At 39.4% G+C, this 17,183-nt stretch overlaps 1 protein-coding gene across 33 annotated transcripts in view; it reads left to right on the plus strand.

Annotated features, from left to right (window-relative positions):
• Positions 1–17,183, plus strand: part of PARD3 (par-3 family cell polarity regulator) — a 434,005-nt gene that overhangs the window by 34,679 nt on the left and 382,143 nt on the right. For all 33 annotated transcript variants that reach the window (XM_040680350.2, XM_040680546.2, XM_040680478.2 and 30 more), the window contains exon 2: positions 11,820–11,921. In XM_040680350.2, coding sequence (XP_040536284.1) covers positions 11,820–11,921 — 102 coding nt within the window. The remainder of the gene's footprint in view (positions 1–11,819; positions 11,922–17,183) is intronic.

Raw genomic sequence — 17,183 nt, forward strand, 5'->3', positions numbered from 1 at the left:
TAAGCAATTTGGGAAAATGTGTAATGGGTTAGAATTCAGTGCCCTGCTGTTAGCTGCTCCCCATTGCTATAGGTGACAAGGAAAAGATAACTAAGGAAATAAAATGAGGTTTTTAATGCCAAGCCCCATCTTCTTGCATTAGTGAATTCATTCTCAGGGTTTGATGTACTAATGCAGCTACATCTGCGAGGGTATCATGAGGTAAAGTTGGAAGGAGCGATTGTGGTGTAGTAAATGGAAAACATGTGCCTTATATGCTTTAAATAGTGTGTTGGGTTTTTTTTTTTTCCCCAATAGTTGTCATCTGTGTTTGCTTTAATATCTTGGAAGTGCCCTCTGTTGCTGCTGTTGGCCAGCTATGGAAGTGATGGTGAGGATGGTGAGCTATACATAAATGCAGATGATGAAGAAGTAGAACAGGTTGGGAGAAGGGAGAGGAAGAATGTTGTGAAGGGAGAGGAAGAACGTTGTGGTGCACCTGGCAGCCTCAGAGGCCAGGTGATTTTTGGCATAAATGGAATTCTGGAACCATAAATGAGGTTGAGGGAAATGAGAGGACTTTGAAAGTGAGGCCATTAAGGGTAGAGCCAGTGGTACGATGAGGGCTGAGGGCAAGACAAGGAATTAGGGTTCTCCTGTTGTAGGCTCTCTTCACTACTCAAGGAGTGGGAGTTTCTGGTGGTTAAACTGGGGCTTGGGCCAGACCCAAGCTTAGGTATTGAATTGAAAAAGGAGTACTGCAGGTTTGAGAGGAAGAACTGTAACCAATGACCTTAGAACTAAGTGTGGGCTTATTGTAGAATCATAGAATCACAACGTTGGAAAGGACCTACAAGATCATCCAGTCCAAACGTCCTCCCATTACCATTGCTACCACAAGCCACTAAACCATATCTCGTTGCTCCTCATCCAGACACCTCCTGAACACTGCCAGGGACGGCGACTCCACCACCTCCCTGGGCAGCTGTTCCAGTGCCTGACCACACTCTGAGAGAAAAAGTTTTCCCTTATGTCTAATCTAAATCTTCCTTGGCGCAACTTGTGGCCATTTCCTCGGGTCCTGTTTGTTGCCTGAGAGAAGAGGCTGACCCCCCCCCCCCCCCCTCATTACAGCCTCCCTTCAGGAAGTTGTAGAGTGCAGTGAGTTCTCCCCAGTTGAAATTAAATTGGAACAGCAGGAAAAGTGAACTGTGGAGTTGGTAGCACTCAGCATTAGTTCTGTCTTTATTTTTCCCTTGAAGTCTCCAGCCCGCTGTGTGCTTATTATGCTTAATCATTAAAGGTGATAATAGCCTGCAACATGGTCAGACAGTTATAATACAGTCATACTAATCCTAAGGCTACCTTAGGGTATTTTTATTTGTTTTCCTAAGGTTTTATCTATCGAAGTTACAAATACTTTTGAAAAAAAAAGGCAAATAATCCCAAAGATTATTAATTTTAAGAGCTTGGAGGTAAGGTGCTTCTCCTTCACCCATTTCTGGAGCCTTACCTCACAGTTCCTGCTCTGGACTGGTACCACTCAGAGCCTTGAGTTCACATAGATTGTCAGATCTGTTTTATTTGACATAAAAATAATGATGAATATAATAGTTGCAGTGATTGTACTGTAAGCTAAGTGTCCAGAAGTGAATGACTGCACTTCAGTTCATGCCATAAGAGAATGCTGAACTGTCCAAACTGCTTGAAAATACTGAGCAGTTTGGAAAAATAATAGCTAAATATTGTTGTTAAAATCTTCCCCCAGAGATGAAAATAAGGCGTGTTTTGGTTAAAATGTCTTGAAAAGTATTTAACAGATAGATTAACACACTACTCTGATTATTTCCACATTTCCAGCTAGCAGCTTCAGAAACAAGGATCTCACTGTGTCTGACCCACAGGCCCTCAAGTGGGTGTGCACACGCGTGTGTTAGCAAAGCTTCTCCTCTGACTGTTGCAGGTACAGTGCTGTGTGCTTCTGCATGGGTCCTCATGTCAGACTGCTTTGGGTGCACAGAAAGCTGGCTGTTGTGGGAGCCACAGTCTCTACATGGCTGTGGAGGATGAAGGGAGGGAAGATGTTGGCATTTGCCTTGCCATGCAAATGGTAGCGAGGTCACCGTGGACTTGGGAGCAGTTTTATAGCACACATTGGAAAGTCCTTAAGCCACCAGTCCCCCATTTAGTTATTAGCAGCAAGCACAGAGGTTGAGCCACCTGGCAGGGTGAGGGCAGGTGCTTTCCTATATTGCTCTGTAGAGATGATGTGTTGATTCATACCTTCCTAGAGTACATTAATCCTCATTACTGAACACACAGCACTGTATGAGTGCATTATCTATATCATTTACATAGTTGCCTATTGACTAATCGTGATGCTGCTCTCAGTATGAAATCCTTTTGCTTGAACAATTAATAAAGCTCTAAATCCTATTAGAAATGTAAGATATCATAGCTGACCTAAACAGCGATAAACTTTCCTGTGATTCCCATAACTTGCGCATTCCTTCGCCATGGTTCAGCAAAGCTGTTTATACTGCAAAGTCCTACCCACCACACTTTGACTTTGAAGCTTCCAGAGAAGTAAGAGTCATCAGAACAGAGAGGAACGTTTTGTATTTTTCACTGACTTCATGGTTTACAGGCTGTTGGAAATGTGAGGCTCTGTTTGTAGTAATGTACTTGCAACTCTCCATGTGTATTAATCATAGCTTAGAGTTCACATACTACAGGATTAATTGACTCTGCTCACTCAGGAGCATATATCAGAATTTGTTGTTTCCATCTTTCATGGCATTTGGTATTAATGTCCCCCAAATGAAAATCTTCTTTCCAGTACATTTCTAAAATATGTTATTTTATCTCATGCTGGATGTCACTAGGGTAGAAAACTGTATTTCTTCCATCCCAATCTTCCCTTGAAGACAGGACTGGTCAGACTCACAGTCTTTTTTTCTAATGCTTAATAAGCATAGATCAGTCATGCATATCAATCTACATCATCTGTGTCTGAATATAAGACACACGCACATATTCCAGTAAAAAACATTATTCCAGTATGAAACTGGTGCTGATTTTGAAGAGCTTTCATTGTGGATGGAAACTTAACATCGCTTAAGTCCAAGCGATGCTGTAATGATGGATGGATGAGAAGTAAGCTTTTAGGAGAAATAGAAATCACTTCTCTCTTCCTTCAGATTCACTCATGGGTCAGTTGTCAGGCTGCAAGCAAAAGATGTTCTGCATTTTTTCACCATTGTTGCCCAAATTCCGATGCCCAAATCTTCTGTATAGAAGATTGTGTGCCAGTGTAGTCAGTACATTATGTTGCATGTTTGTGAATCCTGGACCTAGTTGCCATATTTCATATCTGTAATCTGAAGCTAATAATAATAATTATGTTACTGATAAACTGTTTTGTTGCATTATTGATTGTGTTGGCTATACAGTACAGCAAAATACTATAAAAAGGACAAATTGTTCTTACCCCTCCTGTGGGTTTGGCACACTTGGAGGCTGTGGCAGTGCTGGAATATAGACCAAGGGCCTTCCTACAGAGGAATAAATCCCATATAAAAGTTACCTTGCAGTTTAAGCAGAATGATGTTATTCAGTGCTCACAGCGTGGCCATGAAAGAGTTCATAGACCCACTCAATATATTTTTCTTCATTATTTTATTTTCTCCCCAGATAACACGAACTTGCAGAGCAGAAACAAATAGTACTGAGGGTAAAACAAAACAAAACAGAAACCATCAGAACGCAAGCGTTCTTCTTTCACAAGCAGACGTAAAAATTTAAACGTGTATTGAATCTCATACCACGTGCATTCTAATGGCGTGCTGCCCTGTGCGTTCTGCTGGCAGCAGAAAGCAGCTTTTCCCGTTCGCCGGCCCAGGGTCTGTGAGCCGGCCGTGTCCTGCAGCACCGCACCTCCTGGTGGCTGCCGAGCTGCATGGGGCAGAGTCTCACCTCAGAGCTTTCAGTTGCTAACGACGGCACTTCCAAGGCTTGGGATGGCCAGCGGCCCTCTGCCCAGCCATCTGTGGGAAGGAGAGGACCTGGCTGGGGCTGGGGACCAGGGCACGGGCAGGAGGCAGGGTCGTGCCGTACTGCTGAGCATGCTTGGATCACAGCTAGGTGTTGCACCCAGGGCTGGGGCCTCCCAAGGTCCCTTCCGGCCCAAACTGTCCTGGGATGGTATGTTACTAGCAGCGTGTTAATGTGATATGTAACAGATAGTAGGAAGCTGATTTAAGTTAGAGGTGTCGTTTCTCATGGCTTGGTAAGCCTTGGTTCTAGATAATCTGGGTAAACTAAAAAAATAAATAAATAAAATCCAGACTTCCGTGATGCTTGGAGCTAACACACTAAGAGAAAGGATTACGCATCTTAAGATGTAGTATTTTTATCTAGAAAGTTGTAGGGTAGAAAAACAGGAGTATTTCTAGGGTGCCCCTGGAGTACATCTCTATTTTGCTGGTAGGTTCAGGAAATTGCTGAGTGCACTTTTGTTTCAGAAGAGTAAGAGGTTCATCTGTATTGAAAGTCAATGTGAACTGCACAATGGCTAACAGCCATTCAGTAAATTCACCGTTTTTAATAGCAAACTTTTGTTGTTTGGAGCAAGATCCAGTAGTTCTTTGATGCTTTTGTACTCTAGTAGTAATGCAACCTAGCTCAATATGTAGTAGTGTTCCAGTGACTTACCATGTTATTTCAATTTAGTGTGTTTTTGGAGATTGTTTTTCAACTGCTCAAATAATTGGCTCAATATTTTGGCTATCAGACTTCTATACTGAGGACTGAGCCTGATAGTGCAGTGTCATAACTTTATAAGCAAATGACTGTTACTGTTAAAAGTGTATGTGTAGGATGCATGCAAAAGCTAACATTGCTTTCCACTTCATAAAGTCTCTTTCCAACATTTCATTGTCTTGGGAAAAGTGATACTAGCCAGATGTTCAGATATTATCTTGAATGGAGTTTTGCAAAGTAAAAGCCCTTTTAGTGAGGCTGAAAAAGCTTCGGTCAATGTAAAAATGAAACAAGATTCTGCAGTGATCAGATCTGCACGTTTTTCTCTTTCTCATAACTGGTTCATATCCAGAATTACTTATGTAACTCTGGTTGAGGACATTATATGTATACTTAATGATTCTATAATTCTGTGTTAGAAAAAATTGAATCCCTGACCAAACAGTCTTTTAAAGGCTTGATAAGTACCTTTCCTTGGTGTACGTCCTTATTTCTGTTGTACAAAATACTGCTAAATTTACTTTTGGTACATCCTGAGTCCAAAGAGCAATTTTATGGGTTAAGGAACAAAAAGATGAAAAGGATGAGGCTTATCTTCTGGAGTACAGCGTTCAGCGATTTTCTGTACTCTTTTCATAGCTCTGCCTTTCTTTGTTTTGTGGGGCACAGGGCGAGGTAGAGCAAACATACTCCAAAACTGGGAGTAAAGCAGTGACTGCAGGTGGAGTGCCATTGGAAAAGGAAGTGGTAGCTCAGCTTGTCCTGGTAACTTGAGTTGCAGGGGTCTGGTACCTTCCAAGGCATACAGGAGTACTTTCATTAATGTTAAGTATTTTGAAGCTTGTGCTCTGGCAGAGATGGTGAGCATACTTACGTTGAAAGTCACTGCAAACTGTCCATGGCACAACGTCAACTTATCTAAGAGAATGCTATTGTCTTCAGAGCTGCTTTTTCCCTTCCCCTCTGCTACAAGAGGTGTCTGTGCCTGAAATTCCAGGAGGTCTGTGATGGTGATGAGATGCAATGCAAACTCAGGTATTTGCCCTCCTTGCTGAGCCGCAGGCCTGCACAAAGTGATGGGAGCCCAGCTTACATTAAGAGCGTTCGTGGCTTTTCCTTGGCACCTGGAAGTTTGTTTTGACGGTTCCCTCCTCCAGTACAGTGCTAGACAGGGAAATGAATGAATTTGTTGGCAAATTTTCAGACACATTCGTTTTTTATTAACCATTATTTTCCTTTCAGCCTGTGGTAACATGCCCGAGTGCCATATGCTGCTGAGCAGACATGTCCGGTCCACGCCTGAGCTGGGTTCTTGTCTTAGTTTTGATCTGTGTGTAATCTTTTTGCCACAAAAACTCTATCTGTTCTCAGAATACTCAGCCACACATGTTTTGATGTACCCTCGAATTCCAGGTGATTTTAAGCAGAAACCAGAAATTCATGCTTACTTTCCCTTTATCTCTTCATTTATGAAGGAAATGTTGCATTGAATGTTTTGGAACCGCCCCTGCAGCCCTGCACTCACTGAGCACAACTGTTGAGTTGGCCATGCTTTTTAAAAATCCTCTTTGGAGCTATGCAGTGAAAAAGGGCTTAAAGCTGAAAAGATCTTAATGTACCCAAATTGAAATCACTTCTGCTTTAGGAAGATGGTATCGAGTAGGTTCAGGGAACCATGGCGAGCTCAGCATGACAGACAGCCCACTTCCCAAGGTACTGTTGCAAATTTATCCTGATCGGATTAGAGAATAAAGGTGTATGTGGAAGACGTCTGGTTAACGTGAGTTCTAGATGTATAACAAGTGGCAGTGGCAGTGTGTGTGAGCACCTAGCTGAGGTGAGGAAACACACCCTGGGCGGGAAGGCCCTGCTGGGGAGTGACTCTCTGCTCACAGTGCTCCCTGCTGGGCGACTCTGGGCGGGCAGGAGCAGAATGTGAGGAACTGCCGCGCAATGCTAGGCAGATACGGAACGTGGGGTGCTCTGGGGCACCCTCGTGGTATGGCAGGGGAAATTACATGACAGCAGTGGGTGTTGCATGGCGGCACGTAGGAACACCATGCATCATAAGGTGGATGTTCTAGGAGGCTGGTTTTCTGCTTACTGTTATGCATGAGGGCTGCTCTGAAAGTAACGCCTCCTGTTTTATTATGTTGGCCCACGAACTCAGAGGTAGGTGTTGGTAGCATGGCAGTAGAAGCTAAACCTTCCCACTAACACTCCATTACATTTTGTTGCCAGATGACAGATGGCAGCAGAGGGGCAGTCTGACAACATGGCATCTGACTTGGAAGTATGAAGCAAAAGTGCGGAACTGAATTCCTCCAGATAGAAAAAATAGCACCCACTGACGTTCACTGACACCTGCTGAACATTGATGTAGACCAGACAGTGGATGTGAGCATAGCAAGGCAGTGGGTGGTGTGTTTCTGGAGTGTTGATACTGACAGTGGGCCACCTCTGCTGGTGCAGACTTTTACAAGCATGGCACACAGGCTCTTGTTCACTGGTCAAATACATAGCTCAGGGTGGTGACTGCATTGAGAAATGGCGTTTTGTAGCTGAGAATTTGCTCTATCAACTAGTGTGATTGTGCTCTTTGTATCTGTTGTAGTTTCCATGGAAATAAATAGGAGGAATTACTTTCAGAGTGACTTTTGAAGATTGCTTTTTCCAATGAAGTTTATGGAACTCTCTTCTATGGCATGGTCAAAATATTTCAGAGGACAGGCATATATTTTTGGAAAGGGTATGTTTGCAAAAACTAAGACACACATTTAGAAATAAAAAGCATAAGAAATCTGTCTGTGTCATTACTTAAGAACAAATTATAGTTTCCATTCTTGTTTATAGATATTGTTTTCCACACGTGGTCCTTGTTTCTATGTGGGAGCATAACATTTTTAGCTACAGAATACCAAATGATATTACTTAAATAATGGTTTTCTCAGTTTTTCCTTTGTGCTTTTTGCAAGCTGCGTCATATGGAATAAACGGATTATGAATGACAGCATTTCTACTAGCTTTGCTAAACTGTTCTTGCTTCCACTCTCTGTTAGTGTTCACTTAGCAAATATTTATCTTCCATTATAGAGGACTTTGGAGCAGAAAATGTGGTGCTCATGATTTTAAATTCTAAGTACCTTTATAATCACCATCAAGTAGAATAGTTAGATGGGTGTGCACAGGAAACAGGAGATCTGACTTGCTTAGACTTGAGCTGAGTGATGCAATATTTAAATGAAGATGCTATAAATCAGGTTTAGCATTACTTCTGTCCTTTTATTCAATGAAGTGAACTTGCTAGTTCTTCTACATGTACTAGTGACAAAGACACTTATATAGCTTTTATGAAATATTACACATTGCTAATTTACACATTGATAGAGCAGTGTAGTTATGAGTTTTCTATCAAAGTATGCTTTGATACCTCTAAATGCATTGCAAATTTGTAGACCTTTGTAGGCAATCACGAGAAGGGTGAGAGAGATTATAAACATGGCTTTGTTTTGTTGACAAAATGTGAAAACCTATTGTAATATCCAAATTCATGTTTTGAAACTGCAGCAAAATATTCGTGTCTGTGATAATGCTTTCTTTAACCAGAGAAATTCTTAAGCAGGTTTCGTGAAAAAGGTCTCTGTATATACATACAGGTTTAATTTTGTTTAGTATTTTTTTCATCTTTGCAGAAATTTACATTTCTACCTTCCAGACTCAATGTCCTTTGTACTCTTTATGTTTTGTATCTAGCGGGCATAGTCCTTCTCAGTCCTGCAAGCGTCTCTTTCCATACACTGTAAGCAGACAGCATCTCTGAGTTACTGTTGGAGCAAGTCCTCTGTTGATGAGACCTCATTTGGGGCTCTGCACTGCCACCAGGAAACAGTGACCCTGAAGGTCCCTGAGGTGCCCTGAAGGAGTCGTTAGAGCAGTCTGCCTCAGAGATGAAGTAACTCTAGTAAAGTCTGTTCAGTGCCAGTTTCCACATTATGAATCACTAACTGTTCGAAGCCAAAACAGTAATTTTGGCTGCTTCAGAAAACATTTGAGGACTGCATTACTACCTTCACATGGGAAATTCTGAATATCTGTTTAATGACTACAGTGGAGAAATACAACTTGACCAAGCAGTGAATACATATATCCTTGTAAAGTCAGTGTAGTAGTACTTGAATTCAAGTCAGTACTGATCTTGGTTCAGTTTCTTTTGCATTTAGCAAATAGACCATATAAGCTGTTTCTTATGCAGTGTGTGTTTGTTGTAGACAGAGTATGGACCAGGGATTTCAGTTTGAGCATTTGTGCAGTTTATGTGTTTCCATCTTGTTTGTGTAGTTATTGCACAGAATTAAGCTTGTAAATTTGGGGTCATGCATAGGACTTTATTAATGCAGTAAAATCACTTTTTTTTTTTTTTTTTTTTTTGTGAGGGGGGTGTTGGGGTGGGGAGAGGTGGTGCAGGGGGTATGGTATAACTAATCTCTACAGCACGTGATTTTTTCACTCCTCGCTGGAACTCTTCCTTCCCAAGCCTCCCCCTCCAAGTCTTTGATTTATGGGAAAACTTTAATGGAGGAAAAGGGCCTCAAGAGAAGGACTGCTCTGTGAAGTTTGGAGAAGGCTTTAATGAAAAGTTTCATTGTTATTTCATATTTACTTACCAAATCCTGCCAGAGTAAATTCTTGCCAAACTAGTTTTATATATTTCTTGTCTGGTCTTGCTAACTTACTGTTTTGTATCAGGCCCTTGTCAAACAGGAAAAGCGACCGGAGTAGTTCAGGTTATGGCACAACAAATAGGTAATGCAGAAAAAATGAAGTCTATCTAAAACTTCTTATGTAATATCGAGAAACTTTTAAAGGAACTAATTAGCAAAAAGTGATGCAGCTTTTATCAAAGCTATTTTTAATGCAGATTGAACGTACTGAAATAGCACAGTAGTGCTTTAGAAGTGGGTGTTCCTACTATTGATACCGTAATCATGCACGTTTCCTTATGTTTGCCTTGGAGGAGGGAAGTACTTATGGTAGAAAGGAAAAAAAAAAACAAAACAGACAGGAATATTGAAGTTCCGTTTTGAGTTTGTTGTTTGTTTTGGTGGATTTTTTGAGCTGGATTAATTAGCAGTGGGAACGTGAATCAAGACCTTAAGATGCTTTCTAGCCTGTCTTGTGCCTTCAAAGCCTGGGTGTTCATAACTGTGTCTCAGGGTTTGGCGTAAGTACCAGGGAGAGGAGTTTTTTGTAATGGGCCAGAGGATGAAGAAAGCTGTCTTTCCTTTTAGCCTTAGAGCAGAATTTACAAAGGCACGTCTTTAGTGCCCTTTGCTTGAGAACTTCTTCACTAAGGGTCTTTGAAGTTTATTAGCATCTTGAAGTTCCTCTGTATGTGTGATAATGCATATAATGTAGTGTTGTTTTAAATTATTTCTGAATTTTTACTTCACAAAAGAGGATGGTGAGTTATTTCCTGTAAAGTGCAGCGAGGCTAATTCCAGTTTGAGAAAAAGCCATGCATAAGGAAGATCACTTAACTGTATGATAAGTATTTGCTTAGAAGAAAAGTGAGGTAATGATCTTTAATAGTTACAGAAATTAGAGAAAAACACCATCAATCTAATTTCAGAAATCTCTTGGCTAATGACTGTTAAATGTAATTCTGATATCTGATCATCTGATGGTGATGATGAACAGCTGTATTTTAGTTGAATTTCCTCAGATAGAAATGAAGCAAGTTTCATGGTTATCACGTGTCTCCAAAACCACTGATCTATGCAGACGTATCACATACAAAGTTGTTTCTCATACTTGGGAAATAGAATTCTAGGATATTACAAGCAAAACGAAAATCATTTGATGTTCTTCTGTGGAGGGTGTTGCCTAACATTTCATGCAGCATGTATCTCGAGATCTAAAAATATGCATGGATTTAGAGGATTTCTGGTTGGCCCTTTTCTTCTGTCCTTTAAGACATCAAATGTTTTGGCTTCTAGGCTCTGATACATGAAAAGAGGTTGATGCTAGTTACTATTTCTAGGAAGTCAGGTGCACTTTGCAAGGTGTTGCAAGTTTGAAGGTCCTCAAATAGTCGCTTTCTGCAGTCGTGTCTGCTCTGTGGAAAACAACAAAGCTCTGCTACTCTTTTTTACGCTTAACAACAGCCCGGGGCGTTGGCTTTGTTAAGGGGGAATATTTGAGAAGAAAGAAAAGATTATGTATCATGTTCAGGTTGTGTGTTTATAGTACAACTTTTGCCTGTTGGAAAACAACGTTTTAAGAACAGCAAGTTGAGTTCTAGTCAGCAATCGTGTGATGTAAGAACATGCAGAAGACACTGTGTGGATGCTGTGTTCTTCTTTCAGTTATGACTTCCTCTGTACTAAAAGTAATAGTAAAAACTATAAAGCTAGTCTTTCCAATTACTGGTAGACATATATACATAAATAAATACACATGCATATATATATATATATATATCTTAATTGAAATGCAAAGTGTTCCTTATACGTAACTCAGATTTCCCACTACCAACTCAGCAAGCACAGGTTGAAAGCCCTTTCATACAGTTTCAATACATTTCAATATTGATTTCTATCCATAATCCATAAGCTGTTAAACTTTTACAGCTATTGTATAGAAAAAAGAATCTACAAAATAAGCCAACACTCTTTTTCAACGTTTTTCTTTTTTTTTCTTTTTTTTTTCTTCCTTTTTTTTGCCCTACAATTTTGTGCCCATTGACCACTGTCTGAGGTGGTTCGTTTAGAGGAGGACGTGTTTTCCTTTCATACAGTGCATAAAATCAGTCACACTGGGAACTTTTTTCTCTTGTGTGCTGATGTTAGGACTGTGATCATGTTTATCACGTGAAAGCCCATTCATATGTAGAATGATTATTTAAAAAGAAATGCTTTGGCTTCATGCTTTAATTTACATTACTTTACAGGATTGTGACCCAAATAGAAGTTTTAATGCTGAGCATTTTTAGGACCGTGATGATCATTGTATTGGGTGGGATAACCTTTTTTCTGTCATGTTTTTGATCTCTGTTGTTTTTTTTCCCTCCCGATGTGTAGGATCCAAACTACTGGATACAAGTACATCGACTGGAGCATGGGGATGGTGGCATCTTGGATCTGGATGACATTCTCTGTGATGTTGCTGATGACAAAGATCGTGTAAGTACAAATAGCTATGAAAGAAGCTTGGTGTGCACAGTCAGACCAGTTATTCTGTGTTTCCAGCACATGTCTAAAACTGCGAGTCAAACAATACAAAGGGTTTATTTTTTTTAATAGTTTGCTTAACAGACGTGGGAAGTCTGTTATTGTGATGGTTTGTCACAGGGTACAGGAATTATTTTATTAAAATAATGAGTTGTCCCTTCTCTTTGGCTCTTTAAAAGATCAAGTACAAAAATGAGCTGAAGTAGCAATTATAATAATAACAAATCTCAGAGGAACAATAATACGAAAAGTTGAATATACAAGTTAAGCTTCATGTTACCAGTTGAACATATGAAAAATACATGCTGTTTTCAAGCTGTGGAAGGTTTTTCATAAATCCTTTTGGATATTGGATATCCAAATATTTGGATAATTGCTGGATACGCAGAACTTCAGAAAATAATTGTACATTGTGGACCTTGTGTGTGCTTTTCCTCCTTTCTAAGTAGAGATTTAGATCACCGTCAACTAAGAGATTGTTCTTTATTGGTTGATTGATTGAGGTTATAGATATTTATGTCTTTGAACTACGTGTTCAAAAGGGTAAGGTAAGAAACACTGTGGCAAGCTGTAAAGGCTTATGTAAATATGCCTCTTTTCTCTGCAAAGCTGCTGGTGTTTGCTGAAGCTCATGAGAGTGCCTGAGCCTGGTGCAGACTTCAGCCTGGAAGTGTGCTTTAGGACCCTGCTCCGTCACTGATGGGATCTTTAATTGCTTCTATTGGAAGTAATGTGCTCTCTAAATATCCTTGAAAAGAGGCCAAATGATGACTCTTAGGCTAATTTTTCAGAAGTTGATTCTTTGACTACAGATATTTCTTGTGACAAAACGTAATTGTCTCACTTATTTCAACCAGGACTTTATAAAGAAAAATTATGTGGAGAGTCTTGGGACATGAAGACTCCTTGCTGTCTGAAATACAGAGCGGTATATAGTAACAGTGCTGAGTTTTCAGGAATTTCTTCAATAAAAATAGTGCCCAGCTAAGATTTCATGAAAAGCTAATTAAAACCTCCCGTTAGTTATCTCATATTCAAGGTCTCAAGTTGTGTGATTAGTTTAGCTTTTGCTTATGGGCCTCAAGGAGACTGGTGGAAGCTGTCACTAAGTACACAAATGTATACATATACATGAATCTCTATATAGGACTTATGACTTATTTGAACCATGCACTTCTTATCTCCTCACGTGCTTCTTGCTTCAGAAGGAGAAGTTTAAATTCTAGTAACTGGAAGACCTCATTTGTTGGCTGTTATCTCAGCTTGCTGCCTTCAAGTGGGGTAATTCCTCCCAGTGAAACTCCGTGGGTGTTTATATGTGTGTGACTAATAGCTGAAAAGCTTTTGACTGCAACTGAAACAAGCGAAGTCATTATTGCAATATTGTTTTTGTGTACAGATGGACAAGATACTAGTAGCTGGTAGTATTTATTTCCAGATTTGCCAAGCTCATTTCCTCTGATTCTGTGAATCTGGCATGTCTCTGCTAGTAGCATTTATCAGTTATTATTTTTTAAAAGACCTTGCAGCATTGATTAGGAAAGTGCAATATAAACATGTACTGTGCTGTATTGGCTTATATCCTTGAATTAATCTTTCTCACTTGACCTTCACACTTAATCTCTTCAAGCATTTCAATCATTAGTCATTGTTTTTCAGTTTCCTATCTTACATTTTACAGCTGACCTTCCTGGTTCCTTGTAGTTTTGGGTTGTTAGCTTTACATTTTATGCTTCCATATCAAGTGTATCAACTAGTTCTGTGTTAGCAGGAGCCAATACAAGTCTCATAACCACAACATCCTAAGCATAACTCCAATTAGTAATATTTTATACATATAAAATTTGGCACATCTTGTTTAAAAACAGATGACATGTAAGCATTTAAATTATCACTGAAGTCTGTACAATCCGTTATAGTCAAAGTTAAATCATAGAATCGTAGAATGGCTTGGGTTGAAAGGGACCCCAGGGATCATCAAATTCCAACCTCCCTGCTACAGGCAGGGCCACAAACCCCCAGAAAAGAGAAGCTTATAAAGTTTATAAATATAAGCTTATAAATATATTCTTTAATTGGGACAAAAATGTCCAGATATTTTCTAAACACTTAGTGTTCATTTTCACAAAAAGGTCTTTATGTTCCTGATGACAAATGTGGTTGTGTTGCTTATTATCTGTCATGTGTATTTCTGGAAATCAGTTTGCTTTTACAATCTGTAGATGTATGCATCATTCCCACAGTGAAAAATACTACAGTTTCTCTTTTTTTATGTCACTTCTGTGTCATGATTGTTTATACAACATCTTTATTAGCAAAATATAGAATATGAAGCAGCTAAGGACCAGACTGTCCTCTTGATGAACTTTTTCACTTTGTATCATCAACTATATTAGTAAAACTCTTAAGTAATGTGAGGAATATTCCACTGTCTCCATGGAGAAAATTTTCTAACCTATAACAAATACAAAGATCCTCAGAGACAGCAGCTGTTCTGAATGGAATAGGAGAAGTATCTTAGTGACGGTGTCCTTCCATTAACACGCAGCATGATAGGGTGACTTTATGTAGCTTTTTCTGTCCATGTGTGTTGGTATTCTTTTGTCATTTAGTAAAACAGAACAGATGAGTAAGGGTTGACCAGTTACTCTCCGGGATTATTTGCAGTGTGCAGTCTTGTTTCCCCCTTAAAAAAAGGAGAAAAACATGAAAAAACCTGCATGGAAAAATTGATTTTGCTACACTGTTTGTTCCTTTCTGACCAGCTTTTCTTGAGTCTTTTAACATACTGCATTGAGAAAGTGCACAGTGCCCTCTAATTTAGCTGGCATGCAACTTTGATGTTTGTATTACACAATGTCACTACACATGAACTTGGATAATTGAGTTATTTGTAGTAGTACTAAAACAAAAATTAATAAATACTCACTTGGATAGTTTTTTCATGGCAACCGCTTTTATAATCGAAGTGAGAATGTTGTTGAGGTTTTTTGGTTGTAGATTGTTTCCAAAGGAAATACACCAATATTATCCCTCTCTCTCTAACCCTTCGTGTATACAAGTGGGTAGTCTAACTTGCCGCTATTGAACTTTGTAACCTATTTCAGTCGTTTAAAAAATACATGGTTCTTGTTCATTTAGCTATCAGAACAGTGTTTTTAAGTTAGATTAGCAAGCTGTTTTACTTGGATTTCTGTTACTTGTAAAAGTAGACCTTTATTTAAAGGCTTTCAGAAAAACATATGTCAACTTGTCAGGTTTCCAGCTTGATGATAACAAACTCGATGACCTCAGTTTTCTGTAGGTAGGCATTCTCGGAAATAAAAAAAAAAAAAAAAAAGAAAGAAAGAAAGAAAAAACACCACTCAGCAAAAACCAGCTCTATTTGACTATGGTTTTTCCTGGCAGACCAATGTGCATACACACTTCAGTGGTCCTCATACTTTGGGTGTAATATGGAAGTACTTAAGCTCTTGTTTGTCCATGGAAAAACATATTCAATGAATTGCTGTGTAACCTCCTATTTCAAAAATGTGTGTATGAATATTGCTTATTCTCAACTGAATTCTCACTGAAAAAGTCACTTATGTTTTGGACAGTTTAAAAAAAAATACATATGCAATTACGTGTAATTCTTTCCTTCATAGTGATGCTCAGGCTGCTGCTCAGTGAAAAGCTGTAGAGACCACAATGTCTGTATTTGGTGTAGCTCCAATATTTCAGAGAAATTAAAGGCTTTCCTTGCCAAGAAAGCAATGGATATTTGCCATAAACAGGCACTGGCTTTGTTAAACAGCCGGACAAATAGAGCTCGTAGGGTATGAAGCTGCTGACAGTTATTGATCAGTTCATTTACCCTAACATTAAATTTTTTGCTAGCTTGTGATTAGCAATCTGTAACTGTAGAAGCTTTGGCTTCTTGGCTTTGCATGATTTTACTCGCTGTCCCAATAAATTCAGTGCTCTAGTTCTCAAAAATAACCACTGCTCATTTGCTGTATTTTGGTGTATACAGTTACAGTCTGAGCAATTGTCTCTAACCTGAAAAATGGACTTCCTCTGCTGGCTTTACTGTTTTCAAATATTCGGTCAAGTGCGTAGCCCACATAATTTATGTTTATGCCCCACTGAGTGCAGATGTACAAAATGGAGAAATGTTGTTTGGTAGTGTCTGGAGTGAACTTTCATGCTAACTACAGTGTTTGTGTGCATGCTGGTGGTATCCAGGTCAGTGTAAGATGAGGTGATGCTGGTGCTTAGTGCTGGTAGGTCGGATATTAGAAAGCACTTCTTTACTGAAAGCGTTGTTAAGCACTGGAATAGGCTCCCCAGGGAGGTGGTTGAGTCACCATCCCTGAATGTGTTTAAAAACCGTTTGGATGTGGTGCTCAGGGACATGATTTAGCAGAGGGTTGTTAGTTAGGGTAGTATGGTTGGGTTGTGGTTGGATGATCTTTAAGGTCTTTTCCAACCTGAGTGATTCTCTGACTCTATGATTCTCTGAAGACGCTGAAAAAAAAGAAAGCGCTGTACTGAGTGAAATTCTGTTGATGAAAGTGAGATGGATGTTCATTTAACATGAACATTCATTCATTAAATATTAACGTTAGTCTAATATATCTGTTTTGAGATAAAGTTCATAAATGTTCACAAACTACAGCTAGCTTTGCTAAGTAATCAAACTGCAACTGAAATTCTTGAGATCACTTGAGTTGATTTGCATCCCCTCCTGGAGACCTACAAGGACTCTTCTTGTATTGTTACACGTTTAATACTTGCTCATTTCTAGCATGATGGGAGAGACTCTGAGCTGTTTCTTCACAAAGTATGAAGGCATATTAGGAACTTTTCCCAGCACCGTGTAAAGGAAATGATCTTTTGGTTTTTGCATTAAACATACGGTCAATTGTAAATAATACTGTTGTTTTGTTTACTTCCTCTTGGAAAGCACTGTTGAGTTAGAGAAGCATGTGATATACAAAATGTGGCTTTGGAAAGAATGACTGTATTTTTTTTTTTAACAAATGTTAACTTGAAACCAACAGAAAAATAGCTCTATTTTGAGCGTTATGACCCTGAGGTTAAAGGCTAGCTTGGGCCTGGAGAGCTGTGAGTACAATATTTGGCTGCTCTTTATGTTTATTCTGTCACTCTTATTTTCTGGGAGAGTTATGCAAAAGCCTGGTTTTATAGTGAATTTTGTGTAGAGCAGTG

Source organism: Gallus gallus, chromosome 2, assembly GCF_016699485.2.
Source record: "Gallus gallus isolate bGalGal1 chromosome 2, bGalGal1.mat.broiler.GRCg7b, whole genome shotgun sequence".
NCBI lineage: Eukaryota > Metazoa > Chordata > Aves > Galliformes > Phasianidae > Gallus > Gallus gallus.